The sequence below is a fragment of the Bactrocera neohumeralis genome, chromosome 2 (genome assembly GCF_024586455.1).
Source record: "Bactrocera neohumeralis isolate Rockhampton chromosome 2, APGP_CSIRO_Bneo_wtdbg2-racon-allhic-juicebox.fasta_v2, whole genome shotgun sequence".
Classification (NCBI taxonomy): Eukaryota; Metazoa; Arthropoda; class Insecta; order Diptera; family Tephritidae; genus Bactrocera; species Bactrocera neohumeralis.
In genome coordinates this window covers 88,058,853-88,086,618 of record NC_065919.1, presented here as the reverse complement: position 1 = coordinate 88,086,618, position 27,766 = coordinate 88,058,853, and the positions used below count along the sequence as shown (strand labels likewise).

General features: G+C 34.8%; 4 protein-coding genes across 10 annotated transcripts; 1 reads left to right on the top strand and 3 right to left on the bottom strand.

Annotated features, from left to right (window-relative positions):
- Positions 1-8: 8 nt before the first annotated feature.
- On the top strand, positions 9-27,557 carry LOC126757353 (lysosomal acid glucosylceramidase-like). Of its 6 annotated transcripts, none has more exons than XM_050471228.1 (9): positions 9-307; positions 395-457; positions 26,015-26,144; positions 26,230-26,375; positions 26,447-26,546; positions 26,605-26,743; positions 26,805-27,043; positions 27,118-27,283; positions 27,347-27,557. In XM_050471228.1, exons 3-9 carry the CDS (start codon positions 26,081-26,083, stop codon positions 27,444-27,446), a joined length of 954 nt encoding a protein of 317 aa, XP_050327185.1. In that variant the 5' UTR covers positions 9-307; positions 395-457; positions 26,015-26,080; the 3' UTR covers positions 27,447-27,557. The 6 variants fall into 6 exon arrangements, with proteins under 6 accessions (XP_050327185.1, XP_050327159.1, XP_050327149.1 ...); XM_050471202.1 differs by having other exon boundaries at positions 392-457; XM_050471220.1 differs by having other exon boundaries at positions 10-119; positions 216-457.
- LOC126757333 (lysosomal acid glucosylceramidase-like) lies at positions 5,399-9,798 on the bottom strand. Its single transcript, XM_050471143.1, has 10 exons — positions 9,620-9,798; positions 9,417-9,550; positions 9,127-9,289; positions 8,912-9,068; positions 8,509-8,829; positions 7,790-7,919; positions 7,607-7,720; positions 6,857-7,199; positions 6,627-6,792; positions 5,399-5,672 (listed from the first exon to the last, which is right to left on the bottom strand). Exons 1-10 carry the CDS (start codon positions 9,708-9,710, stop codon positions 5,573-5,575), a joined length of 1,719 nt encoding a protein of 572 aa, XP_050327100.1. The 5' UTR covers positions 9,711-9,798; the 3' UTR covers positions 5,399-5,572.
- On the bottom strand, positions 12,100-22,635 carry LOC126757340 (lysosomal acid glucosylceramidase-like). Of its 2 annotated transcripts, XM_050471165.1 has the most exons (10): positions 22,588-22,635; positions 15,373-15,420; positions 14,537-14,682; positions 13,995-14,112; positions 13,758-13,896; positions 13,248-13,698; positions 12,972-13,082; positions 12,561-12,903; positions 12,330-12,495; positions 12,100-12,261 (listed from the first exon to the last, which is right to left on the bottom strand). In XM_050471165.1, exons 1-10 carry the CDS (start codon positions 22,601-22,603, stop codon positions 12,162-12,164), a joined length of 1,638 nt encoding a protein of 545 aa, XP_050327122.1. In that variant the 5' UTR covers positions 22,604-22,635; the 3' UTR covers positions 12,100-12,161. The 2 variants fall into 2 exon arrangements, with proteins under 2 accessions (XP_050327122.1, XP_050327113.1); XM_050471156.1 differs by lacking the exon at positions 22,588-22,635 and having other exon boundaries at positions 15,373-15,498.
- Positions 19,111-22,614, bottom strand: LOC126757346 (lysosomal acid glucosylceramidase-like). Its single transcript, XM_050471180.1, has 9 exons — positions 22,540-22,614; positions 21,609-21,754; positions 21,061-21,178; positions 20,755-20,893; positions 20,235-20,685; positions 19,983-20,093; positions 19,572-19,914; positions 19,341-19,506; positions 19,111-19,272 (listed from the first exon to the last, which is right to left on the bottom strand). Exons 1-9 carry the CDS (start codon positions 22,601-22,603, stop codon positions 19,173-19,175), a joined length of 1,638 nt encoding a protein of 545 aa, XP_050327137.1. The 5' UTR covers positions 22,604-22,614; the 3' UTR covers positions 19,111-19,172.
- Positions 27,558-27,766: the final 209 nt, after the last annotated feature.

Sequence of the window (27,766 nt, the reverse complement as noted above, 5' to 3'; positions counted from 1 at the left end):
TGCAGCACATTAGTGCGCTAATCAGATGTGACACAACATTTAAGTGGCTGTAAAAGTTTAAGAATTTTTCAGTAGTGACGTTCCTAAATGGCGCATAAATGGTCCAAAATTTGGATTTGGTAAACGAATTGAAGTGCTATCAGTTGCACTTCGTTTTTACTGACTAAGAATTCTATTTAAACCATGCAATATAACTATATTATTGCTGCCAGAAGGTTATAAGAATCCCCAGGAAGTCGCGACTACCGAAAGTCCAATACATTGAGGGAACTAGCGCGGAAGCTAACACATGCACACCGTGCAACTCGTAAGAAACGGATGAACGAGCACACATACAGATGAGTTTCGGTTAAATTGACCATTGGATCTTAAGAAGTTTGTTTACCTTCAGAAGAAGAATCAGTTTTCCAAAAGAACATATAAGTGGGTGTCCTAAAGCCCCGCCCCCGCGCCACTGGTGAGTTTTTGAAATATTTTCCTTTAAACTCCTTGACGTGAAGTATTTTTATACTCTTGCAACCTGTGGCTACAGAGTATTATAGTTTGGTTCACGGTTGTAGGTATCACGTAAAATTATGCGAGATAGATATAGGGTGATGTACATATATACAAATGATCAGGACAATGAGAAGAGTTGAAATCCGGGTGACTATCTGCCTGTCGGCGGTCCGCCCGTGCTAGCTGTAATTTGAATAAAAATTGAGATATCTTGATGAAAGTTGGTATGCGGGTTCCTTAGAACAAAAAACCAATTACGAGATCGTAGATGAGCGTAAGCGCGGCACTGCCACGCGCACAAAACGCCATTAACCGAAAACCTATAAAGGGCCAACTAAAGACTAAATTAAGCTATAAAACTCCAATTTGGCACAGGAGATCGCGGTAATAAGGGGCACCTGTGAGCGGACATATTTTCTAAGCCAATAAAGCTACAATAACCAAATTCGCTCAGCACGAATATTATAAGAACTCTTACCGAAAGTGTGAAATTGGAATAAATCGGTGAATTATCGGGGTTATTCATATAACGGTGCAATACATCCATAACTAAAATATCGGTCAATGTGTGAGATATATAATTGAAATTTAGAATCCTTTCCTTATCAAAAATGGGTTCTATTGGATCAGTACTTACCGGAGCCCCCATATATCTAACATAAGAATTTTCGAACTTCCGGGTGTCTTTGTATATATCGACCAATATGTGAATTATCTCAATGCAAATGAGCGAACGTTTTTTGTTCATAATAGTGTACCTTTGTGCCTAAAATAGATTACTTTGAGCGAAAACTTGGCCTAGCCCCAATAAAACTAATATCAGGATTTTCGAACATCCTGCTGACTTTACTGTATATGATTGGTTTTTTAGTATTTGGTATTGGGCAAAATAGATAAATCGGTTCGATACTAACCCAACTCTCATATGCAAGTACTACATATAATGATTTCTTTTTCTAATAAACCTTATGCCGAATATGTCGGTCAGTGTAGTATATGTACATATATTTAAAATTTCTTGGATTCCGATCCGATCTGAAAGTTCGGTGGAACTGAATTCCCATTAAATTAATTATCACTTCCTTATTACACAAGCGAAGTAAAATCACGTGCTAACTCAGATAGATTCCGTTACGAAGAAAAATGTTGTAATCGGAAAAGTGACACAGAGTTGACAGCTGCCGCACGTCTCAAAGGAGCACTTCGCATATCGATAACAGTGCACACAACATTATTGTAACTGGAAGTATTTAATGTCATTTGTAAGTATGACTTTAAAAACACGGATTAAATAACTCATGAGCCAAATAGCATTTGAAAACTACTCTCAACAACATATCCTCCGTCGGGATATGCGAAAATAGGGAAAAAGGAAGTACTCGTATTTTTAGTTACAAAGGCAATGACATCCAAAGTAAGTCATTCTGCGAGTGTGCATACACTTACATATATGTACATACAAGTATACACATGTCTACATATGTATATGTATATGAAAGAACACTCGTACCCGAAGGAGTGTATAGCTCATTTCGCTTAGCAAAGCGGCGGAATGAGTGTCATTCAAAATGATCGCTTCAATTGATGAGGGAGAACAACAACGCCAATGTAATTCATACATAGAGATGCGGTGACGGAAATTTGTTTAACATTTTAAATTTTGCGTAACGAAAAACGTCATATTACAGATAATTCATATCAACGACGAGAACCAAGGCAACAACAAAAATATGCACCTACAACCGTTGGGAGCGAATAGCAAAAGGTCCCCACTACGAACATGTTTGTATGTGATGTAAGTATGAAAAATGCTTTCGTCTGTTTACAATGAAAAATAATTAAGCGTTACGGAAGCAGCGGAAAAGACGAAATTATGAATTTCCACTATTCTATCTCATTTCTGTGGGTGTTTGACGATCAAGGCGTCACCGCGCCGAGTAGTGACAATGCAGCGATCGTTAAAACATCTCACGCTCGGTGTGTGCCAAGAAGGATTAAGTTGAGCGACAACTGCCAGCGGAGCGAAGCGTTTTTCGTTTTTTTTTTGAAAAATGTGCAATAAATAATGCATTTCCTTCAACCATAAAATCTCCATATATTTTTTACTGTATCTTTCTCTGCGGCGTCTTCGCTCTTTGATATCCTGTGTGATAGGCCTTCATAGCTTAATAAATTATTTGGTGTAAGTTTAGTTGTATAATTATAGTGCTTATGGGTGTAAACTTTTGCGCATAAATATTTGGATAATAAAAATGAATTTAAAGCTTGCTGTGGAATTCGACCTTAATGGTGTGCATTTTATGCGCATTCTTGGATGGAATGCAATAAAACACGCTACATTCATTATGCTGTAATGAAAATTATTCAGAAGCTTATTTTAGGCGAAATGGAAACATACCGCAAAGCTTAAATGCATACCAAGTTGCAGATATACATTGTGAAAAAAACCTCTGGAAATTGTAATTAAATTTTCGGGGTAAATGATATTTCAAAAATATGTTTTGCTAAGTTGGTAGGATTGTACTTAATTACTATGGCAACTACATATGAGCGCGTTCAGTCAATCCGTTTGATTGCAGCAGCTGCTTAAGTCAGTACACCTCAGTGGATAAAAATATCGAACAAAGCATTTGTCTAAAATTTCTAACTAAATTTCGTATGCGGAATCGTTGCGAATATTATGCTTATGGCGATTATGTTTTATCAAAACCACAAGCCTGCGATTGGTACGAAGCCTTCAAAGACAAGATCGTTGAAGACATGTCTCGTTCTCGACGATCTTCGACTTCTCCAACTGATAAAAATATTAAAAAAAAGAAGGATATGGTGTTTAAAAGTCGTCAAGTAAGTGTTAAAGAGATGGCAAGATGGCTGTTCGAATGATTTTGGTGTATATTTTGGGTATTAAACGTGTTTTTGGTCGATTCGTCCCGATAAAGCGGATTTTTTTTTTTAAAGAATACCGTCCCAGATAGAGAACATTAGAACTGCCGATGAGACATAGGTTTATGGGTTTGATACGCAAAAAAGTCAATAATCATCGGAATAGAGGGAAAAAACGAGCCGAAACCAAACAAAAATTACGACAAAGGCGCTCAAAAATCAAGGTATTGGTAATGTGGTGCATTATGGATTTATGTACTTCGGAGGAACGGACAATCAATAAGGATTTCTATTCGGCCGTATTGAGGCGTTTCTGTGAGTACATCCTTCGAAAACGGTCTAAATTGTGGAAAAACAATTCATGGATTTTACACAAGGACAATGCACCATCGCATCAAGCCACGACTGTGACCGAATTTAAAGCCAAAAACGCAATGTATACCACCGATCAACCAACGATTTACCAGATTTGGTTTCGTGTGATTTTTTCTTATTCCTTAAACTGTAATTGCCGCTACTAAATTCGCTGAAGGAGCTGAAGGTTATTCCAAAAAGTGCTTATGAAAAATTTTACGAGGAATGGAAAAATCGTTGGCATAAGTGTATTACATCTGGTGGGGACTACTTTGAACGCGACAAAATAAATATTGATGAATAATCAAATATTTTGTGTATGTATATTTATATAGAAGCATAGAAAGGGTGAATCGGAAATATATTATGTCTATTTAAGTTAATGCAAATATCGGTTTAAATAAGTAGTTATGGACCTCAACTTCCAGCTAGATAATGAACTCAAATTCAATGGATAAGCGTACCAAAGTAAGCAGGACTTTTTGAATCTGACGCCATCTATATGTCGACTGGTGCGTTAAAATCTGTCATCTTTATCCAGTGAGAATTTCATGATATTTCATTAATTGGAAGTGAAGTTATGGCGTTTTAAGTGTCAGTATGTTTGTGTTATCGCTGCGAAATTAAGCTTCGAACAAAGAGTCAACGTTAAATTTTGTTTTAAAATTGGTAAAACTTTTACCGAAACGTTTCATTGATGATTGCCTTTCCCGTAGCAGAGTGCACGAGTGGTTTCAACGTTTTCAAAGAGGACATAAATGACGATCACCGGAAATTCCATCGAAACTGTGCGTGAATTCATTAAAAATCAGCCGAAATCGTCATTGAAATTCGTGAAAATGGAATTGAATGTCTCCAAAACATTGACATCCAATATTTATCGCATTTTGACCGAACATTTGGTCTTACGAAAGGTGTGTGAACAAATTGACTGAAGACCAAAAATTGCTCAGAATCCAACATTCGAAGGACGATTATTTGACCAAAAATCACATTTTAACCATTAACCACTCCCCGTATTCACCTGATATGGCACCGTGCGACTTCTTCCTTTTCGGAAAAATACATTTGCTCATGAAAGGAAAGTGTTATGCAGACGTAGAGGCCATTCCAAAGGCTTGCACCGGCGTACTGGCGGCCATACCGGCCAACGAGCTAAATACGCGTTCGACATGCTTTTGGACCGTGCAAAAAGCTGTATTGAAGCAGAAGGAGACTATTTTGAATAAAATAAATTGATTTTGCCGAAAAAACCATTTGTTCTGTTTTTTTTTTAAGTCCTGTTTACTTTGGAACACACCTTGTAAATGGGAATAAAAACTCTTAACTTGATCAATAACATTTATTTTTTGACTCACTTTTTATCTTCATATCTCTTCAAATTATCTTTCACACGGATGATAGAAAGCAAGTAATATATACTTTAGTTAAAGCGATCTTTCAACATTTCAAAAATTTGGCTTTAAAAAGATTTTACTTTCGCCGTTTTCTTTTCTCCCACCATTCTCTGGAGACCTGAGCACAGAAAAAGTCGCTGGGTATGTGTGTTGTTTGAAATAAAATGATGTGAATCCTCTTTCTTATAAATTCTTCTTCCATCTTTATAAATAAGAAGTAAAGTATCATTTTTGTTCAACAAAATAAGAAATAAGATCAAGGCAACTGCAAAATTTTAAGTACTAATTTTATTTTATTTTCAAAAATTATTTGTCAAGTTTTTAACTTATAGTATTTGCTCAACGAATTGGTGTAAAACCCGAAGTAGTCTAGAAATATGATTTAGTTTAAAAAGTAGTTTTGCATACATGTATGTATGTATGTGTAGTTGTGTGCGCACTTAATTATAGACAATCGTGTGCCATGAATGCGCTGGTATATTGATCTTTATCTCGCCGCGCACACTGTCAGTCAGCAGCACATCGACGGCACGGCTTTCGCTGCAATTTAAATAAAAATGTATTAATAAATAAAATGCAAATTTTCTGCATAGACAAGATGCGTGTCTTGTAGCACTTAAACCTATTAATAATATACAGCGGCCTTTTTTTTGGCTAAAACAAAAAGTGGCAAACTAATGCTCAACTTAGCAAAAGTTTCACTGGAGCTTTTTAACAACAAAATACTGATTACAAAAACCACAAAGATATGTAAATATTAAATTGCGAACATTATTTTTTTAATAAAAAGCAACCAAATAGTGTTTAGTATTCTCTCGATGTCTGAGATCTCCGCGCTGAATTTGAAATTGAAAACAATTTAAGCAAGAATTCAAGTTTTTGTTAAACTTTGAAGAAAACAAGCTCTTGTAATACTGTCTTTAGGCACTTCGCTCATTTTGCTTTACTTCATATTTTATTCAAAACAAACCGAACCAAAGTGAACAGAAGGAAGCGCTTTCACCACTGAATTGCCGAAAACTCGTATGAACATATGTATATAGTACATATATTAATTTACGTATATAACATACATATGTATATACATAAATATATGTATACCATGTATATTAATAGAGCACTCTTAAGAAAATATTGCAATTTAATGACAAGGGAATGCACTTATAGATGGAGGCATGCCAACATATCAAGGGCGCACATATGTAAGTACGCCGAATATTAAGGCGTATATACATATGTATATATGTTTGTCTGTGTTAATGCTTCGCATCTTAATTGCATTTTAATAAACTCGTCATAAAAGTGTGTTAACATTGAGTTAAGTAGCAATGCAACAACTGACAACGAACAACAAATGCGTTTGAATATAAATTGCGTTCGAATATAAACACAAAGACGCGTGGCAAACACACCCACTGCTATATAAATCGAATTTTAAGCACTTAACAGTACGTAGACATCTTTTAATACTTAAATATGCGATGACACACATACCTATTGAGCAGCACCACAGCGATGCGTTGATCGGGCCGCTTGAAAGCAACCACCTCCACAGCCACGCTTAGCATTCTCGCCTCAATACGCACCGAACCCTCGGGCAGGAATTTCGAAAAGTGACCCATGCCGTAGAATATGGGCTGTTTGTATATCTCAGCGCGATCTGTTAAGAAAACATCAGATTTCAATTGGAAAAAAAAAACGTTCATTTAAATATTCGCACTTACTTGTGGCATTCACAATCACAGCCGCGTCCACATAATTATTCACGTAATTCGGCCCACCTTGCTCATCTAAAACGATATTCCAATCGATCCAGCCATTGTAGGAATGTTGCAGGTTGTGCAAGATATCACGTGCGTACTGTTCACCGCGTTCCCACGAACCAAGTTCGGGTCCATGGGTTTGCCATGGCTTGTCTCCTATTGAGGATTCAGTGTTCAGCACAATTTTGCCCGGCAACTGCGCAACTGTTAAATCTACTAGATTGGGTGCAAACATTTCATCCCAATACCAATGTACCGCTAAGCCGTCCAGGTAGTTAAGAACACCTGGGCGAGTGCGATTCATCTTAACAGAAATAAAGCAGTGAGGTGTTAGTTTAAAAATATAAACAAAGTATATATGTGAATAAAAGACTGGAGAGTTACTGGTCTTAATTATTTTGTCACGATGCGATATTATGGATAAAATACTATGGTCGAACATCATTATTTTATACAAGAAAGTTCAAGCGCCGTTGAAAACGTGTCGATATTTATCCAGTCCGACTTCTATTGATTATAGCTGAATAGATGACGGTTTTACACGAGTGTATGAGCAAAGAGATGAGTACTCTTTCAAAAGTTTGGACGTTACTCATAAAATAAAAGTTCTCACAAATTGTTTGGTGCATACATTCGTTGTTATAGTCAGTTCGTGAGAAGCTTGTTCAGTCTAGTTTGATTGAAAATAACATTTTATATTCTCGTACTCACTTGAATAAACCACGAAGGGTAAGAATATCGTTGATCGTCATTTCCGAATATCAGAACATTTTTGAATTTCGATTTTCGAATTGTAGGTCCAAGAAAGTCATTCAGCCAAACTGCCTAAACGAGTGCAATTTACAACAAATTGTATGTATATGTTAGTCTTTGGAATAAATGTTTAAAAAGTACCTGGTTCCTTGGTATCCAACCAAGGCTCATGAAGTGGACGAAAAAGAAAAAGGCGATTCCGTTAAGCGGCTCATTACCGGTTGATATGGCCCATATCGGCATATTTTTAGCATCCATTAACTCTATAAATCTGCAAAAAGAGGAATATTTAACCAAGTTTACAGGTATGATGAATGTTTGAGCATAACAACCCTTTCTTCGAACATTTTAGGATATTTAATTATAGGTATATGTATCTGAATCGTTTAAGCAGAATGGACTAACTCGATTTTTGGGCATTTCTAAATCAGATTTTGAGATGAAGAACTAACTTTTATGACTAACATGACCCCGAAAGAGGTAATTTAACCTTCTGAAACCTTAGATTACCACGACACTCTGGTCTAAATAATCGGAGCGAACCCGAACTTTTATCCGGCCAAGAACTGTCAACTTGGCACCATTCCTCGAAATTACTTCAGGAGTTCCTACTTGAGGACTAACTATTATGATCACCATAACCGCGGAAAAGGTAATTAAACCTCCTGAAACCTTAGATTCCTACGAAAGTCCGTCCAAGGACTGTCAACTTGGCACCATTCGTCGAAATTACTTCAGGAATGTTTTCTGCCCTTACAATAACAACATCAACATAAAGGACTAACTTTTATGACTACCATGACCCTGGATGAAACCTTAGATAAATATATATATTATGTGTATATAATATTTCAACTCACCGCAGATGATAATCAGCCCAAGCCTGATAATATTCAGTCTTCAACAATCCTATGCCTGACCACTGTCCGTTTGTCTTCATCCAAGTTGGCGAACTCCAAGCCACAGCCATGATTTTTAAGTTTTCCAAATCGGATGCTGACTTTAAACGCTCCATTTGTTGGACTTTAATTTCATCGCGGGGATCTAACTTTTGAAAATTTGAGAGTTTGGGATCATCACGAGGCTCCTCATTATAAGCCCAAGGTGCAAGATCAAAATCACAGCCACCAATTGGGGTGCGTAGCATATTGAAGCCGATACCATCCTTATGATAATATGACCTACAGTAAGCAAATTGTAATATTAAAATTATTTATTTCGAAAGCTTTAGAAAGGTCAGTTGTTCAAATAATTGAAGCGTACTTATAAATGTGATCTTGAAGCTTCTGATCCAATTGTCCCAATAAATGTGAAACCGTACCGGTGAATGCACCACCAAAGCCTGTAATTTTTTGATATTCCACTGAGCGATTCACTCGTAGTTTAAGTGGACTGTTCGCTGTAAATCTGGAAGTTAAAACTGTGATGAACACTCTTTAATAAAAAAGGAAAAACGAATTTCTAAATGCAAAACTTACGTTCGCCCGTATCGATCAAAAGCTGTGCAAAAGTTTGTCGACTATCGACGATCACCGCTGAATTTTCGAAATCGACGTTGCTTTCATTTAAACTTGTCTCTGTATTTGTTTTTGTATTGATTTCGCCAAAGCTTAACTTACTTACAGCAAAGCGTAGGCCTTCCTGCGAGGGGGTTGGTAGGTGTGTACAAGAAATATAAAAGTTTTACATAATATAAGAGAGTGGGAGAGTAAAGGAGAGTAAATTAATTAAGATTTTCTTTTAATTTCATATAAACATTGGCTGGTACCTTGCTTGAAGAAATTACTACAAGCTCGTTTGAGCTGGGCTGGGGATTCTCCAAATAATCGCAGTGATCCACCGTGCAAACACACACTAAGCCGTACTTGGTCCGGCGGGGTGTACAATCACTGCTCGCGTTAGCTGAAATTACAAAACCACTTTAATAATTACACTATCAAACCTTTCATTTTACATATCAAATATTTTTACCAGTAAATGTATCGTAGTTGAAACTTAAGACCAATAAAAAAAATATTTTATAAATCATTTTCACACTTCCTTCCCTTTTTATGTAATTCATTAGTTTCGGAGCAAACACGACTTCACTCGAAAAACGTAGATCTCTGAATAATTGTGAACAAGCGATTCGTACAACCCACACTCGTTCGCAATTCAATACCTACTGGCGTCATAGCTCTCTCAGACGGCTATACTTTGGCTTATCAATTCATTATCTCTACGTTTGTTATTGTTATTTTACTCACTTTCCGCTTCGCTCACCTTTACTTTTCCATATTTATTTGTTTTAATGGCTTTTGTTTTGATAACCTTTTTCGTGCTGGAGAGTAATATGGTTCGCAGGTATTCGTATTCGTTTCATTACGCTGGCGATACTTTTTAAAATTAACGACTAAAATACTTACGGCGAGTACTTTGATGGCGAGAAAGTTAGAACACATCTTGAATCTAATTTTGCACACATAATGCTTGTTTTTAAATATTTATTTTTTAATCAATCCTAAACTGTGTAATTTTCTTACATTGATAACTTGTTCCTTGTTCTACTCTAGAATTTTGAAAAATTCGATTTTTTTTTCATATATTTAAATTTTAGACTCTTAAGAACATATCCTCTAAAGGATTTTTAAAAATTAAAATTATTTTAAGAGCTACAGTTACTTTAGTGACGCAGTACCTAGCCCGGTTCGGCCGTATAGAATTTTTTAAACGCGTTTTTCTCGAAACTACTTTTTTCCACACGTTACCGGCATTATCTCAATTTCTACGCAACCGATTTACTTGAAATTTTGTGTGAGCCTTCTTTATATATAATCCTTTATCATTCCTACCAGCATCGTGTCAAAATTTTTTGTTTTTAATATTTTAAAAAAATTCAGGAATTTCAAAAAAAGCATAAAAATGATTTTTATTTTCAGGGAGTCGCCATTTTTGAAAAAAAAGTTTTTCGTGTTCCCTGAAATTGGGACTATACAGCATCCTTACTGATAAAGAATTTCTTTCAATTTTTTTTTCAGACTACCAAGAGAGTCAGGATCAATGTCACCAGGATGCGCCATTTTTTTACACCTGTCTCTCCCGCCCTCTAATTATTTTAATTTTTAATATTTTTTAGTAAAATTTTTTTCTGTATTCTTAAGATATCAATAAAAACACCATACAAAAATGGATAGTAAAAATATTAATTGCCCTTTTTTTACGACACTTTAAAAATTACCTGAAATTCATGCTTCTAGAGTAAAATACCCCTTTAAACCAAACCACTTTTTAAAATTTTGCTCTTGGTATTTCCTTAATAATTCTGATATAAAACAAGATATTTTGGAAAAAGTAAAGGAACACTATATTAATATCAAGCAAAAAGTTTTGTGGAGTTTTTAGTTAGACGTGTGTATGTATTTCCATACAGAGATGTTAGCGCTAATTCATAGAACTTGCCGGAAAGTATTTGGGCAGACTTCGGTTTTTTTGTTGAATAGAAAGATATCCGCTCCCATCACTTATATTCCTCATTATAGTTTTTTAAATAATATGAGCATATATGTACATATGCTCAGCGCAGACGTCAAGCAGTGAGTTCCTTATTAACCAAATATGGTTGTTTTTGGGATTTTTCCACATTGTTCCGAAGAAATCTGGAATACCGATTTATGTCCTGCTTTAAGCAATATTTAATAAATCATTCTTGTACTCTGTCTAATTTTTATGATCTACATTCATGTTTTTGACCAACGATCCTAATGATTGATTCGTTAAATATTTTTAAGCAGTTAAGGTTTTGAATTTTTATTTTGGAACAGAGCTTGGGTTCCATTAAGGATACTTAAAAAAATATTCCTCTGAATAAATATATTTTTCTCGAATTTGAACCGTCAGTTTGAATGACGCCTAATATACCATAGGTGCGATCTTAAAATTTATTCGGAGATTAAGGCGTTGCTTTATAATAGTATACATATATTGTAACCCACGGCTGCGCAAGGGGCAAAGGGCCGCGATCAATGGAAGAGGAACGAAGATATCTTATCAAATAAAAAAGTTGTCTATACAAGAACTTGATTGTGATCATTTAGTTTATATGGCAGCTATATTCTATAGTGGTCCGATATCAGTGTTTCGAAATTTCGAACCGTTGCTTAGTGAGAAAATTGCGTGTGCAATGTTTTAGATCGAAATCTCAAAAACTGAAAGACTAGTTCGCATAAATAGAGACAGACAGACGTACATGGCAACTCCACACGCTGAGCATTTATACAAGACTAAATTGCTCTGAATAATATTAATTAACGAATATGGAAATTCTCAACATGCTGCACATCTAATAGTTTGAGCTAATTTTCCGCGATATTTTAAGTCACGAAAACGTTAATTGAAATTTCCGTAAGCTTATATAGTATAACATATATTTGAAAGACATATTCTCTATATAATTATAAATATATATACACATGTATATGTAAATAATCTTTAACTAATAATTTGTTTATTTATAAAAAATGAGAAATATAAAATATCAATTATAAAGAATGGTATGTATTGATTTCTGAGGTATATTAATCTTAATTGAGCCTTGCTTTTTATCCCTAACCTCAACGTTGACGCTGGCGTAACCACTGAAAGTTAAAAAGAACGTCATTACACTACATTCAATATCAGACTCATATGGATGCATTCTACGAACCTATTGAAGACTACAACAACCACGCTGCCATCCGGTCTTAAAAAGGCAACTGTATCAACATTGACGTTTGTACGCTCCGCCGCAATACGAGTTGAACCTTCCGGTATGAACTTTGAGAAATGACCCATTGTGTAGAACATTGGTTGTTTGTAAAACTCGTTGAGGCCTGCAAGTGAATCATACTTAATAAAAACCACTATTCATCAAAAATAATACAAAAAGACACTTTACTTGTCATATTGGCAATTGACGGAGCATCGACAAAATTGCTCACATAATTCGGTCCACCCTGTTCATCCAAAACTATGTTCCAATCGATCCAACCATTGAAATCGTGCTGAAGATTTTGCAGAAAATTGCGTGCAAACTTCTCACCACGTTTCCAGGAACCCAAGATGGGTACAGCCGACTGCCATGGCTTATCACCGATACAAGATTCAGTAACAAGCATAATTTTGTCTGGCATCTCCTTGCGAGCGACGTCAATGAAAGCAGGCTCGAAGATTTCATCCCAATACCAATGCACCGACAGCCCTGTGAGATAGTCCACAGAATCGGAGCGCATGGCTTTCATCTGTAAACAAAAAATGTGTAAGCATTGCATATAAAAAAAGTTTTATGAAGTTTAGCGTGTAAACTCACCATTTTGAACCAAAATGAGAAGGTGTAACGTTGATCATCATTTCCGAATATAACCAAGTCTTGGTATTTGGAGCGTATTGTGGGGCCCAGATTGTCAGATACCCATACAGCCTATTAATTAAACAAGTATTTCCTAAAATCTGATCAAACTTTCAGAACTCAAATTTTTAAAATTAGAAATTTGTCAGTGTAACAATTTTCATTCGAACTTAGTATGTACATATAATATTATTATATTCCATAAGCGGATCGACAGAGGCAGCGTTTTTTATTTACCTGTTTCCTTGGGGTCCAACCTAAACTCATAAATTTTGCAAAAAACATAAAAATTACACCGTTTGATGGTTCATTTCCGGTCGATATGGCCCAAATGGGTAGCCCGGCCTTTTCCCAAAGCTCAATCCAACGTAAATGATAATCAGCCCACGTCTGATAGTATTCTTCCTTCAAGCGACTCGTTCCAGTCCATTTATTGTTGCTTTTCATCCATGGTGGAGGACTCCATGCAGCGGCTTTGATACGCAAATTTTCCACGTTAGTTACCAGCTTCAAACGTTTAATTTGTTCAATTCGCTTTTCGTCACGTGAATCTAATTGTGTGAAATTGCTGAGGGTAGTATCGTTTTCGGGCAGTTCATTGTACGCCCAGGGGGCCAGTTCAAAGTCAGAACCACCAATTGATGTGCGCATAAGATTGAAGCCAATACCGTGTGGGGAGTAGAATGATCTGATATATAAATTGTGGCATAATTTTACAACTCATTATTATTAGGTGGGAGTTCATACTTATATATATGGTCTTGTACATCTTGTGACAAATTATCCAAAATATAACTAACGGCGCCGGTAAACGAACCACCGAAACCTGTGATGTTTTGAAAATGCTTCTCACGATCCACTTGAATGGTCACCGTACGAGGCGCCGCTGAGAGAATATTAAGTTAATTGCAAAATGTTTATTTTTAAAAAATTTAATTTTTATTTTAAACATTAAATTATTTGTATAAATTTTGTTTTTTTTACCTTTCTCAAATACAATTTTCCCTTGAGTGGCATTCTCCAGACTCTCATTGTAGTCAACAACTTGAATAAAGTCGGAAGCATTGATTGTACCGCTTGTGGTGTCAAAACGCAGACCGCCCTGAAAATTAGTTTTAAATTGTACAAATATCCTTTTACGAGTAACACGATTCGATTATTTTGGTTAATTGGCTTAAGTTTGTAGAAAAAATACTTATAGTCAGACGATTATTAAGAAAAAAACAACAGACGAAGTGTGTTACAGTTATTTGAAACTAACGATTCTCGAACAAATTCTTCAGCAAAATTAAATGTTGATAAGACAAGTCGACGACTAAAAATGATAAAAAGTTCCGATGACCATATTATATATCCAATTTATTAATTTTAGTATTTTTCCCATATACTTATATAAGAGCCCTTAAGAACCTATAAGAACGTTGTATTTTGTTTTGGCAAACATAACCTTGTTTATCACAGGGATGTAAAATAATTGTTGAATCCTTCATTAAAGAATTTATAAAATTAAAATTTTAAAATTTTACCTTTGAAGAGGAGACAATGACAAACTCATTTTCATTCTCCGGTGATGGATTCTCTAAATAGTCACAATAGGTGGCGTTACAAACACAAACTAGACCAGCTGGATATTCCCTCAATGCGCATGGAGTGCTTGTTTGACTTGATAGTGCTGAAATTAGTAGAGGAGATGTTAATCTTAACAAAATTAACTCATGAATTTATTGAGATCACTCAACAGGAAGATGAAGTGAAGCTCTTCACTTCACTTACTTGACTCGAATAAGGAAAATACTACTGTGATCAAGTTGAAAGTTGAATTTAATCAATTTCATCTTCTTCAAAGTAATCCCCTTCGGCTGCAATGCACTTATGCCAACGAATTTCCCAGTCATCATAGCACTTGGAAAAATCCTCGTCGTGTTGGCCATCAGAGTCTTCTTCGATTCAGCTTTTATATCCTCAATTGAGTCAAAGCGGTGTCCTCGGAGCGGTCATGTGAATTTGCTGAATAGCCAGAAGTTACACGAAGGTAAATCAGGGGAATGCGGTGATTGCGTCACGATATTAGTTGAAAATGTGGCGAAATTATCACGAATAACCAACGCAGTTCATTGGTGCATTATCGCACTTCTTTGTTCCATAAATTCAGACATAGTAAAAATCGAGGAATTCACTTTTAGAGCCTCACAAAACGACGCGTATCCCAAAACTAATAAATATTTGACGTGTAATTTAGCATAGGTGTAACTAACTGTACTACCAACTTACAGAATAAAAAATTTACCGATCCGAAAACTATGCGAAGTATAAATTAAAAGTTCACCTTTCAATCTGATCACAGTAGTATAAAAAAACTCACCTACAAAACCAGCTAAAAAGCATAGAGCAAGTAAGTTCTTTAAAGAACCTTGTGCATTCCTCATTTCGATATTGCTTTTATTAAGAGGAAGTTTGCTTGTTTCCGCAATGCCTTTAACACACCTACTAATCGAATCGTAGCCCAAATCCAATGCTTAATCCCTTAAAATTATAATCATTTCCACACCATCTTATCAAAAAATCGAAGTAATCATTACTATGTACTTTATTGCACTGAACCATGTGTTCTCATAATGTACTTGTGTTCACACATACATACATATGTCTATTTACGGTACCTTATTGCTTTATTGGTTTATTACATTTTGAACAGGTGTGTTTTTACCTCTTAAACATTTTGACATGTTGGTAGAATTTTTCTAAATAGAAGGTTTGCGAGTATAACCTGCCTTTAAATAAGTAGTTAATGTTTTTTTAGTAATTTTAAATTCTGTAAAAGTAATTGAATGTCCTTTCAGTTTTCTCTTCCATGACTATATTTTTGAGTTGAAAAATATAACTTTGTTTACAAAGTTTTTCTGTAGAACTTCTGTAGTTATGTGCTCATTATATCGAATATAAAGTCAAAACAAGTTTTAAAACTAGTCAACCATCAAGCGTAAGCCTAAGAGAATATATTCCAGTAGAAAGTTAAACTAATGTTTGAACTTGAATAAAGTACAGATGTATTCAGTGAACATGTTTCGAACGGAATGTTTCGGCGGCGTCTCTGCTTGTTTTCACACATCGCATACCAGCAGATAAGATTTGTAATTAAGAAATAGCAATTTATAAGTTCAGCAAAGTTATGTTGGTATTAATTACTACCCAAACGTAGCTTCATTATAAGGCAACCCCAGCAACCAAAATTTATGATACTAGCTGGCTGCTATGGATCTAGAGTAAGTAAATAGTTTTTACCAATTGTTCGTCGAATCACTACTCTCCAGGGTTTGGTAAACCAAACACAGTCTGTGTAATTATATATGACCTAAGTATATAAGTATTATATTTACATGTTTGAAATAGTGTATTTACACACATATTAATTTCATTTAAAAAAATGCAAGATTTCAACATTTCAATTCGAAGAGAAAAGTGGAGTTAAGCGTTCTAAAAGTTGATCAGAAAAGCAATAAAAAACGAATTACATGTTTCCATAAATTTAATCAAAACAATTAAACTTCCGTGCAGCTGCCGGCAATAAACGAACCGATATTGATCGCAAAGCTTACTTGCAAATTTCCAATTACTCATAGAACTCTAAAAATGTTTGACGCCATTAATATTATGGCAAAATTACTTCATTTATTTTATTTGTATGTAATATATAGAAGTCATAGTTTTATATTTTCTTATTCTATTATATAAATTATAAACAACATTGTTAATTTTGTTTGTTATTGTTTGGTGTATGTTGCTATTCGTTGATTTGCACACAAAATACCAAATATTTGTGTACGAGTGGTAATGTACGTTCGAATCAGAGCCGGCACCATTTCGCTTGAGAAAACAGAAAAGACAGTTCTATTAAGGCGGGGAAGATAATTCAATGTTTAAATCAATTTCTATTTTATCATTATCGATACTGCAATACTTCAATAGATCAAAGATACGATCGGTTGAAATAAGTTACTTAAATTGTTTGATTTTTATTTAATGAAAAATTTGTCGAGGCTTTTAAAAAAATCACGCATCTATATAAGGCAAGCTACAATTTGGAAACACCAAATATTATTAAATGACTTTATTACTTAAATGAAGTGTTTCGAACATAAAACATTTAGAACCTATGACAACCATAGATATCACAGTCTGCGGCCGGCCCCAGTTAAGATTATTTAATTATTGATAACTACCGACAATAAGGGAACGGAGTGTTTGTTGTAATGTTCCTTTATCTATTTTAGAAAAAAACTAACAAAAAAACTTACATTTTTAAACGAAAATAATTTACGAATCTGCAGTAAACCTTTTTTTTCATGATTCAGTAAAAAAAGAGAATAATTTTTAAATATATGACATTCTTAAAACATTTTAAGAGAAGATAAGTCATTTCAGCCCCTTTCCCGGGGTATAAAAAAACATTAACTTTCTCTGTTAATTTGTCTAGGACGGTAGATTGTCTCGGGTGGCCCTGCGGCTTTAGCAATCGTTAACTATAAATAAAGAAATAGCAGAAACTTGTTAACATTTCTATAATAATAAGTAGAAAATGCTTATCTTATGACTGAAAAGATTGGCAATAAAAACACAAGTTGCTGATAACTTAAGCACTTTTATGACATCGGCACTGAGTGTAGAGGAATCTAATTTGAAATAAACGTTAGGAGGTAACATTACCGAGTTTACTGCTGAAATCCATTTTTAATAATTGTGCTGAAGACCTTTGAGTGAAAAAGTATTAAATCTCAAATATTCCAAAAATTTCAAAATTCTTTACATACATAAATATAGAAATAAAGTCTACGTAAGTTTGGGTAAATGTTCCCTTAAACGATACTCTTATTGGTTTATATTTTGAGCACAATTTAATGTGCCAAGATATTCACTCGCCAGTTTATTAATTTTTTTCCTATGTTGTTGTTGGTTGGGTTTAAATATGCTTTCATTACAGGTGTAACTCTTAATCTCCGTTATAAAGCCTTGTACTCCTGGTTGATAAATTCAACAATAATAAAGAGAGACATTTACGACATGCTCAATACTTTGATCTATTTTTAGGCGTACATTCTCCCATGACGTCAGTTTGAACGCAGATCGATATGTTTGTGTATGCACTAACAAGCCTCGAGTTTAAGTTAATTTAAAATTTAATTTGATTTTACGAACACACACGCATGACTTTACACTCGCTTATCCAGCTCACAGTGAATGAAAACGGCAGTTAATCTGGGCAGTCAATAAATCCTATTTGAGACATTCTTATGCTTTTATAAAATATCCAAGAGCATACAATAATAGGTGGGCTGAAAAGTTCATAGGCTAGCATAGATATACAAGGTGTACAAAAAGCACCCAGAAGTAGTAATTAAATTCGTCGGGTAAATGATATTTCAAAAAGATGTATTTTGATAAGTTGGTAGTACTGCCCTTAATACTATGCCAAATATGTGTGAGATCTACCAGTGTAAACAAACTGTAAACTCAGTAGTGCGTTGCGATTTTTCTAAATTTCGTATGCGGAACCATTGCGAATGTTGGAAAAGGCTTACGGTGATTCAGTTTTATCAAAAACATTAGCTTACGAGTGGCACAAAGCCTTGAAGCCGAGAGATCGTTAAAGACGTGCCTCCTTCTGGACGACCTTCGACCTCTTCAACTAATACAAATATTAAAAATCGGCAAGATAGTGTTAAAAAGTCTGTGATTTTGGTAGATATTTTGGGTAAGAAACGCGTTCTTGCTCGACTTTTTTCAAAAAGAGTACAATTGTAACCGAATTTATTTTTAAGTGGCGAATATGGTATATTTTCTTAAAACTTGCTAGCCATTCATTATTTGTATAAAACTATTCCAGGGTGCAATTTAGCAAATTAGAGTCTTCAAAAAAAGTTAACCAAATGCTAACAACCTAAAGTTAACTTTTTAGAGTTAACGTGAACGCTCAACGTCGGTCAACTTAACCGAAGGTTTAACTTTCTCGCGAGTTAACTTCACGAGATACTACTTTCTAATATAAAATTGAACGACATATTCTCCATAAAATTATATATGTATGTATATGTATACATGGGTATATGTAAATAATCTTTAACTAATAACTTGTTTATTTATAAAAAATGAGAAATATAAAAAAGATCAATTATAAAGAATGGTATGAATTGATTTCTGAGGTATATTAATCTTAATTGAGCCTTGCTTTTTATCCCTAACCTCAACGTTGACGCTGGCATAACCACTGAAAGTTAAAAAGAACGTCATTACACTACATTCAATATCAGTATCATATGGATGCATTCTACGAACCTATTGAAGACTACAACAACCACGCTGCCATCCGGTCTTAAAAAGGCAACTGTATCAACATTGACGTTTGTACGCTCCGCCGCAATACGAGTTGAACCTTCCGGTATGAACTTTGAGAAATGACCCATTGTGTAGAACATTGGTTGTTTGTAAAACTCGTTGAGGTCTGCAAGTGAATTATACTTAATAAAAACCACTATTCATCAAAAATGATACGAAAAGACACTTTACTTGTCATATTGGCGATTGACGGAGCATCGACAAAATTGCTCACATAATTCGGTCCACCCTGTTCATCCAAAACTATGTTCCAATCGATCCACCCATTGAAATCATGCTGAAGATTTTGCAGAAAATTGCGTGCAAACTTCTCACCACGTTTCCAGGAACCCAAAATGGGTACAGCCGACTGCCACGGCTTATCACCGATACAGGATTCAGTAACAAGCATAATTTTGTCTGGCATCTCCTTGCGAGCGACGTCAATGAAAGCAGGCTCGAAGATTTCATCCCAATACCAATGCACCGACAGCCCTGTGAGATAATCCACAGAATCGGAGCGCATGGCTTTCATCTGTAAACAAAAAATGTGTAAGCATTGCATATAAAAAAAGTTTTATGAAGTTTAGCGTGTAAACTCACCATTTTGAACCAAAATGAGAAGGTGTAACGTTGATCATCATTTCCGAATATAACCAAGTCTTGGTATTTGGAGCGTATTGTGGGGCCCAGATTGTCAGATACCCATACAGCCTATTAATTAAACAAGTGTTAAATATTTCCTAAAATCTGATCAACATTTCAGAACATGAGTTCTCAAAATTAGAAATTTGTCAGTAGAACATGTTTGAAAGTTTTAATTCGAGTGTAGAGCGCGTAGCGTTTGATATTTACCTGGCTACTTGGGGTCCAACCTAAACTCATGAATTTTATAAATATCATAAAAAGTACACCGTTTAGTGGCTCATTTCCGGTTGATATGGCCCAAATGGGTAGCCCGGCCTTTTCCCAAAGCTCAATCCAACGTAAATGATAATCAGCCCACGTCTGATAGTATTCTTTCTTCAAGCGACTCATTCCAGTCCATTTATTGTTGCTTTTCATCCATGGTGGAGAACTCCATGCAGCGGCTTTGATACGCAATTTTTCCACGTTAGTTACCAACTTCAAACGTTTAATTTGTTCAATTCGCTTTTCATCACGTGAATCTAATTGTGTGAAATTGCTGAGGGTAGTATCGTTTTCGGGCAGTTCATTGTACGCCCAGGGTGCCAGGTCAAAGTCAGAACCACCGATTGACGTGCGCATTAGATTGAAGCCAATACCGTTTGGGGAGTAGAATGATCTGATAAATAAATTGTGGCATAATTTTACAACAAATTTAAAAAACATTATATTAGGTGGGGGTTCATACTTATATATGTGATCTTGTATATCTTGTGACAATTTATCCAAAATGTAACTAACGGCGCCGGTAAACGAACCACCGAAACCTGTGATGTTTTGAAAATGCTTCTCACGATCCACTTGAATGGTCACCGTACGAGGAGCCGCTGAGAGAATATTAAGTAAAAGCAAATTAATATGAAGGATTCTCTATTTTAAAGAGCTGCCGAAATTAGGGGTAATCCACAAATTTTTGTAAAATGTTTTTATTTAAAAAAAAATTAATTTTTATTTTAAACCTTAAATTATTTATATAAATTTTGTTTCTATTTACCTTTCTCAAACACAAATTTCCCTTGAGTGGCCTTCTCCACACTCTCATTGTACTCAACAACTTGAATAAAGTCGGAAGCATTGATTGTACCGCTTGTGGTGTCAAAACGCAGACCGCCCTGAAAATTAGTTTCAAATTGTACAAATATCCTTTTACCAGTAACACGATTCGATTATTTTGGTTAATTAGCCTTAGCTTGTATAGAAAAATAGTAATAGTCTGACGACTATTACGAAAAAAACAACAGACGAAGTTTGTTACAGTTATTTGAAACTACCAATACTCGAAAAATATTCTTCAGAAAAAATTAAATGTTGATAAGACAAGTCGTCACAGGAATTAATGCTTCATCTCCGAGTAACCATATTATATTTCAAATTGTAAGAATTGTATTTTGTTTTGGAGTGGATTCAGTTCAGTTGATAAAATAATATGTAAACGATAAAAAATTAAAATCAGCAAACATAATTTTGTTTATCACAGTGATGTAAAATAATTGTTGAATCCTTCATTGAAGAATTTATAAACTTGAAATTTCAAAATTTTACCTTTGAAGAGGAGACAATGACAAACTCATTTTCATTCTCCAGTGATGGATTCTCTAAATAGTCACAATAGGTGGCGTTACAAACACAAACTAGACCAGCTGGATATTCCCTCAATGCGCATGGAGTGCTTGCTTGACTTGATAGTGCTGAAATTATTAGAGATGAAGATAATCTTAACAAAATTAATTCATGAATTAATTGAGAGTCACTCAACAGGGAGATTAGAATTTAGTGCTACTAAAAATATTAAATATTTCAAAAGAATTAATTAGTAATTAATTAGTTAGGTTAGTTAAGGTATTCAGCTTTTTCGAGGTGCAACTCGGGGATAGTTTTACAATCTTCTATTAGTTCTGACGTAATGTGTGAATTTTCAGATGCTCTTAGGGCGTTTGCAGAATGGACGTTCAAAGCCGAGCCGACGCATTGCTGACGAAAGCGAAAAATAAGCGTCAAAACTATGTGTGTACAGCACAGAGAGGATGCTAACCAAAGATAAGCGCAAAGAAGAGCGCAAAGCTGATCAATGCGAGAAAACAGTTTTTAAGGCGTTTTTCAGCGGCGACTCAAGTTCAAATAGCTAAAATATTGTATATTCATGAATATTTTACGGATAATGTCTTACATCTTTTACAAATGGTGAAATTCATTCAACCCTTTTGGTATTTATCGATGAATTCCGTACTCTATACTCTTCTTCTTAGGGATCAACGTATTTTTTCACTTCCATAAGCACAAATAAAATGACCAAATTAAAAAGCAAACATGTACCAGTATAATAGCAAAGTACGCACGGAATTCAACGCTGAATCTCACATCCGCTATGTCGTACCTAAAATTAATGAGTGTTAAACGAAAGCAGCTATTAGCGTTCACTCTGCAGGTACCCTCATACAATATGCAATACTTGTATATAAAATACCATACTCACCCACAAAACCTGCTAAAAAGCATAGAGCAAGTAAGCTCTTTAAAGAACTTTTTGCATCTCTCATTTCGATATTGCTTTTATTAAGAGGAAGTTTGCTTGTTTCCCCAATGCCTTTAACACACCTACTAATCGAATCGTAGCCCACCAGCAATGCTTAATCCGTTAAAATTATAATCATCTCCATACCATCTTATCAAAAAATCGAAGTAATCATTTCTATGCACTTTATTGCACTGCACCATGGGTACTCATAATGTACTTGTCTTCACACATAAATATGACTACTTACGGTACCTTATTGCTTTATTGCTCTATTAAATTTTGAACAGGAGTGTCTTTACCTCTGGACGAATATTTCTAAATAGATAATTATTTTTGCGAATTCAACCTGTCTCTAAATTATTAGAAGTTAATTTTTTGTTAACTGCCTGAGAAAAAGTAATAGAATGTCCTTTCAGATTTGTTTTCTATAACTATATTTTTAAAATATAACAAAAATTTTCTATACAACTTCTGTAGTTATGTTTTCATTATATTGAATATGTGTGAAGCCATGGCGAGTTTCAAAACTAGTCAACCATCAAGCGTAAGCCTTAGAGCATATATCCCAGGAGAAAGTTAAACTAATGTTCGAAATTGAATTAAGTACAGATGATGAAGAGGATGAAGATGATTTGTTAACACGTTTCGAACGGAATGTTCCGGGAGATAATAATTACAATTAAGAAATATGAAATTAAAATTACAAACGAAGTAATGTTGCTTGTATTGTATAAATTACTACCCGAATGTACTTTCATGATAAGGCAACCCCAGCAACCAAAATTTATGGTACTAGCTGGACTGGAGGATGAAGTCATGTGCAGAAGTTCACGCCAGTGAGGAAAGTTCTCTGAGCGCCATTTACTTGAGAGTGCCCAGAAACGATTCTTATACTTCTCCGAGACGTTTGATACCAAACGAGGTTTCAGACAAGGCAACTCCCTATCGTACGACTTCTTCAATCTACTCCTGGAGAAAATAATTCGAGCTTCAGATCTGAATAAGGAAGGTACAATCTTCTATAAGAGTGTACAACTGCTGTTTTACGAAGATTACGTCGATATCATTGGCCTCAACAACGGCCCCATTAGTTCTAATTTCTCCAGAATGGATAAGGAAATGAGACAAATGGAAGGACCAGGTGGAGAAGGAACTGCCTACACTTGGAATCTCCAATTGGCGCCAAAGAGCAAAAATGAAGAACGACTGGCGCGCTGATGTAAACGCGGCTATAACCGCGTAAGTGGTGTCTACGCCAATAAAAAGAAGAAGAAGCTGGCTTCTATGGTGCTTTATCTAGAGTAATTAAATAGTTTTTACCAATTGTTAGTGGAATCACTACTATCCAAGGTTTGGCAATCCAAAGACAGTCTATGTAACTATTTTAAGACTAATATACATAAATATTCAAATATTTAACATGGTATATTTACTCACATATTAAGCGCTTTTCATCAAGCATTTTAAAAGTAAAAAAAATAAGCTCTAAAAAATATCCCGAAGCTAGACGAGGCTAGCTACAATTTGGAAACAGCAAATATAAGGGGGCCGTTGCCTCGGGCGCAACGTCTTGGGGGCGGCAAAACCATCTTCGCTGTTTTTTAATATTCAGAAAAATACTTCAACAAATTTTTTTACAAAATTTATTATAAAAGATAGAGAGTTGTACACTCACAATGTAATAATCTGAATAACAATGAAAAATATTAATTTTTACTCGAATACTCTTCAGTCTTTGAATTTGTCTTATACATATATTTCTTAAAAATAGTGATAGAGCTTAAAGATGCACTTTTCTAGCTTTGTCTAGCGACGTGTCACTCTCACAGTTACCCTATGCTTTGAATGTAACAAATACTTTTATTTCTCCAAATTTTCAAAAATTGTATTTAAAAACTCCAATTCGGGCAAAAATTGCTACAAATTGTTTCAAGATATAGGGCGAAAATGGGTTTTTATGGCTTTTAATAAGATGTCTTGTAAATTTACTATCAATTTCCTCAAAAACCGTATTGTGCGAATTTTGGAACTTCAGAATTTGCGTGGCTTCTAGTTCCTAAATTTTATATACTTAATATCGAAGATATTTTGTAAAAATTCACTTTTGTACGTACCACCTCATTAAACTTGTAGTTAGGTAGATAAAGGGGGACGGCAGAACATCCTTGGCCCCGGTCGCCGGAAGTTGTAGCTACGCCACTGAAGGTTCGGTACAATCTACTATACCTAGGAATACACTTTTTGAGTAAAATTAGATTTTTGAAAAGTTTTGCTCCTCTTCAGTATGTTTTATCCACTACGCTTGTTTTTTTTTTAAATTATCTTAATCATATTTAAAAATTATTAATTTATTTGTTAAGGCAAAGTAGGCTTAGAAGGGCCGCAGAATTCGACATTTGTCTAGGGCGGTAAATTGTCTCGGGCCGACCCTGCGGCTTTGGCAATCTTTAACTATAAATAGAGAAATACCAGAAACTTGTTAACATTTCAATAATAACAAATAACAAATAGAAAATGCTTATCTTATGACTAAAAAGATTGGCAATAAAAAACACAAGTTGCTGATAACTTAAACACTTTTATGACATCGGCACTGTGTGTGAAGGAATTTATTGCTAATTTGAAATAACGTTAGGGGGTAACATGCCGTGCCTGCTACTGAAATCTTTTTTTATTTATTATTTAATAATTGCGCTTAAGGCCTTTGAGCGAAAAATCTGCAGTTACGGTTGAATGAATAACTCTATCGTTGAATTTTGATACTTAGTGAATGGAACAAAAAATTGGTATAAATGAAACAACAGGAGTTCATATAGAACAGGATTATGCCACTTTACTCATATATTCCTAAGTGTTATATATTTATTACATTATATAACTTTGTTGTTGCTGTTCTGAAACCAGAACTTAAATACAGAGAGTGAACTGAAGATGATAATTTGATCGCCTTCACCAGCAAGTTGGTGCAACGCCAATTCAGGCGGCACTTCGACCGTTGTAAATCTTCAATAGTTAAGTACATTTACTGTTATCAATTAATTTATACAACAACCATTTGAAGGGCATTCTAGGGTAGTTGTACTTTCATATTTGGTTCATATATACAAACATTTTAGTTTTCGCCTTCAGAAATAGTGCTGCGAAAGTGGTAAGAGCTCGGTGTGTTATGGAGAAACTAGCGTGATTGGAATAATAAGTGAGATTGTGACTAAAAAATTTGCTGAAATAAGTCCGTGCTTTTATCGGTGCTCGAATATTAAAAAACGAAAACAATTCATTCAGATAAGTTTGTTACAATTTTTTAGCACTTTATTACTTATCTCAGTAGAGTACAAGAGGCAAAACAAAAAAGTTATAAAACATATCTAAGAAAAAGTCATACGTTAACCAATTTGTTCAAAACAAATAAGACTTAATCTTTTTCTATTGGCAGTTGGGGGCGATAGGCATATATAAAAAGCAACTCAGACGCTTAACTCCACAGCGTATTATCTAGCAAATGGCGAAGAATACGAATTCTATTGGGTTTTTCTTGGCCATCAGCTTGATTGGAATGCTTGTTTGTGAGTATCTAAAGGATATATACATATGTACATATATTTACTGCTAAATTGATCTTGTATAAACTGTGAATTATTACCTCTTTAGCGCATTCCAATCAAGAGACTCTGCCATGCGCGCTGAAAGAGTACAGCACAGGACTCGTATGTGTTTGCAATTCTAAGTATTGTGACTATTTGGATGATCCGACGCCAAGCGAAGAATATGTTTTTGCTGTTGTCTCTTCGTCCAAGGTAATTAGATCACTACTGGGCTTAATATGTTGGAATATTTAATATCCTGAACTATTTTTTTTGGTTCCTAGTCGGGTCTGCGCTTCGCGACGACACATGGCCAGTTTAATCTTTACAAAAAATATTATATTTTCGATTACGATCAACTCATCGCCAGATCTATGGAAGCTCGTAAGTTGCTTTTATTTGTGATTGTTTTCGTCTTTTATATAAATTATTTAACATTTAGCGGCTGCTGAGAGCATTGAGATAGAAGTTGACCGGGAGCAACGCTGGCAGAAGACTCAAGGTTTTATTGGTTCTATTTCCGACTCAATAGAAAATATTTTAAAGATGTTCCCAAGAACGTTGCGAAAACATATCTATCAGTGAGAAAAAATCAACATTTAAGTGTTCTGTCGAATTTATGGAATGCTTCTCAATTTGTAGATCCTTCTTTACGCAACACGGCATTAACGTCGATTTCATTCGCGTTCTCGGGCTTGGCGTAAGCGAGAAGTATTTAGAGGACTCCGATCCCATTTTTGGATCGTGGGAGCGTGGTGAGAAATTCGCACAAACCTTACTAAAACACCTCAACACCGATTCCAATAAAACGAAACCGATAAACTGCAACATTTTGTTGGACTATGAGGGTGGCGATGCGCCAATGATTGCCAACACCACAAGTAATATTTATTTAAATTTTACGAATACATATCTTAACATATTCAATAATACATTTGCTATATGCTTTGATCAGATCACCTTGAGGTTTACAAACAACCGTTGTTCTATACGATGGGACATTTCACAAAATTCATAGCTGGAGGTTCAGTTCGCATTGCTGCTGAAAATAAAAATGATAATGTGGATGTGGTGGCCTTTTTGAGAGCGGATGAAAGCGTGGCCGTCATCATCCTAAACCGGTATTCAAATATCAGCAATAATTTTGAACTGTAATTACTTTGCTTTTTTCATTTCTTCACCAGTAATCCCGTTAGTGTTGATGTTGGTATTCAAGATACCTACCGCGGAGCTGTTTTATTCAAAATTCCTCCACACTCGATTCACACCGTTCTATATATTTAAAAATGAGTTATATACATATATATTATATATATATATCGGTATGATATGTATATCTATATCGATATATACATTTATTTGGTTGCGTTGCCCAATCTGTACTTAATTTTTATACAATCAAAGTGTAAATATTAAAATTCAAATATTCAAAATTTCAAACGTTTTTACTCTAAAAAAATTTAAATAAAGTCTAACTTGTAGTAAGTATTCCCTTAAACGTTATTATTAATGGTTTATATTTTGAGTATAATTTAATGTGCAAAGATATTCACTCGCCAGTTTATTAATTTTTTTCGATGTTGTTGTTGTTGTGGAGTATGAAT

Excerpts from the sequence above, each read along its gene's own strand:
- LOC126757353 (XM_050471228.1), top strand. The coding sequence starts at position 26,081 with ATGGCGAAGAATACGAATTCTATTGGGTTTTTCTTGGCCATCAGCTTG. Across the intron at positions 26,145-26,229 it reads CTTGATTGGAATGCTTGTTT|CGCATTCCAATCAAGAGACT; the intron begins GTGAGTATCTAA and ends TTACCTCTTTAG. Across the intron at positions 26,376-26,446 it reads CTGTTGTCTCTTCGTCCAAG|TCGGGTCTGCGCTTCGCGAC; the intron begins GTAATTAGATCA and ends TTTGGTTCCTAG.
- LOC126757333 (XM_050471143.1), bottom strand. The coding sequence starts at position 9,710 with ATGAATTACATAAAAAGGGAAGGAAGTGTGAAAATGATTTATAAAATA. Across the intron at positions 9,069-9,126 it reads TTTGATCGATACGGGCGAAC|TTTTAACTTCCAGATTTACA; the intron begins GTAAGTTTTGCA and ends TGTTCATCACAG. Across the intron at positions 8,830-8,911 it reads CTTCAAGATCACATTTATAA|GTCATATTATCATAAGGATG; the intron begins GTACGCTTCAAT and ends TGCTTACTGTAG.
- LOC126757340 (XM_050471165.1), bottom strand. Across the intron at positions 14,113-14,536 it reads TCATTGTCTCCTCTTCAAAG|GGCGGTCTGCGTTTTGACAC; the intron begins GTAAAATTTTAA and ends ACTAATTTTCAG. Across the intron at positions 12,262-12,329 it reads GTTGTTGTAGTCTTCAATAG|TGGTTACGCCAGCGTCAACG; the intron begins GTTCGTAGAATG and ends TTTAACTTTCAG.
- LOC126757346 (XM_050471180.1), bottom strand. The coding sequence starts at position 22,603 with ATGAGAGATGCAAAAAGTTCTTTAAAGAGCTTACTTGCTCTATGCTTT. Across the intron at positions 21,179-21,608 it reads TCATTGTCTCCTCTTCAAAG|GGCGGTCTGCGTTTTGACAC; the intron begins GTAAAATTTTGA and ends ACTAATTTTCAG. Across the intron at positions 19,273-19,340 it reads GTTGTTGTAGTCTTCAATAG|TGGTTATGCCAGCGTCAACG; the intron begins GTTCGTAGAATG and ends TTTAACTTTCAG.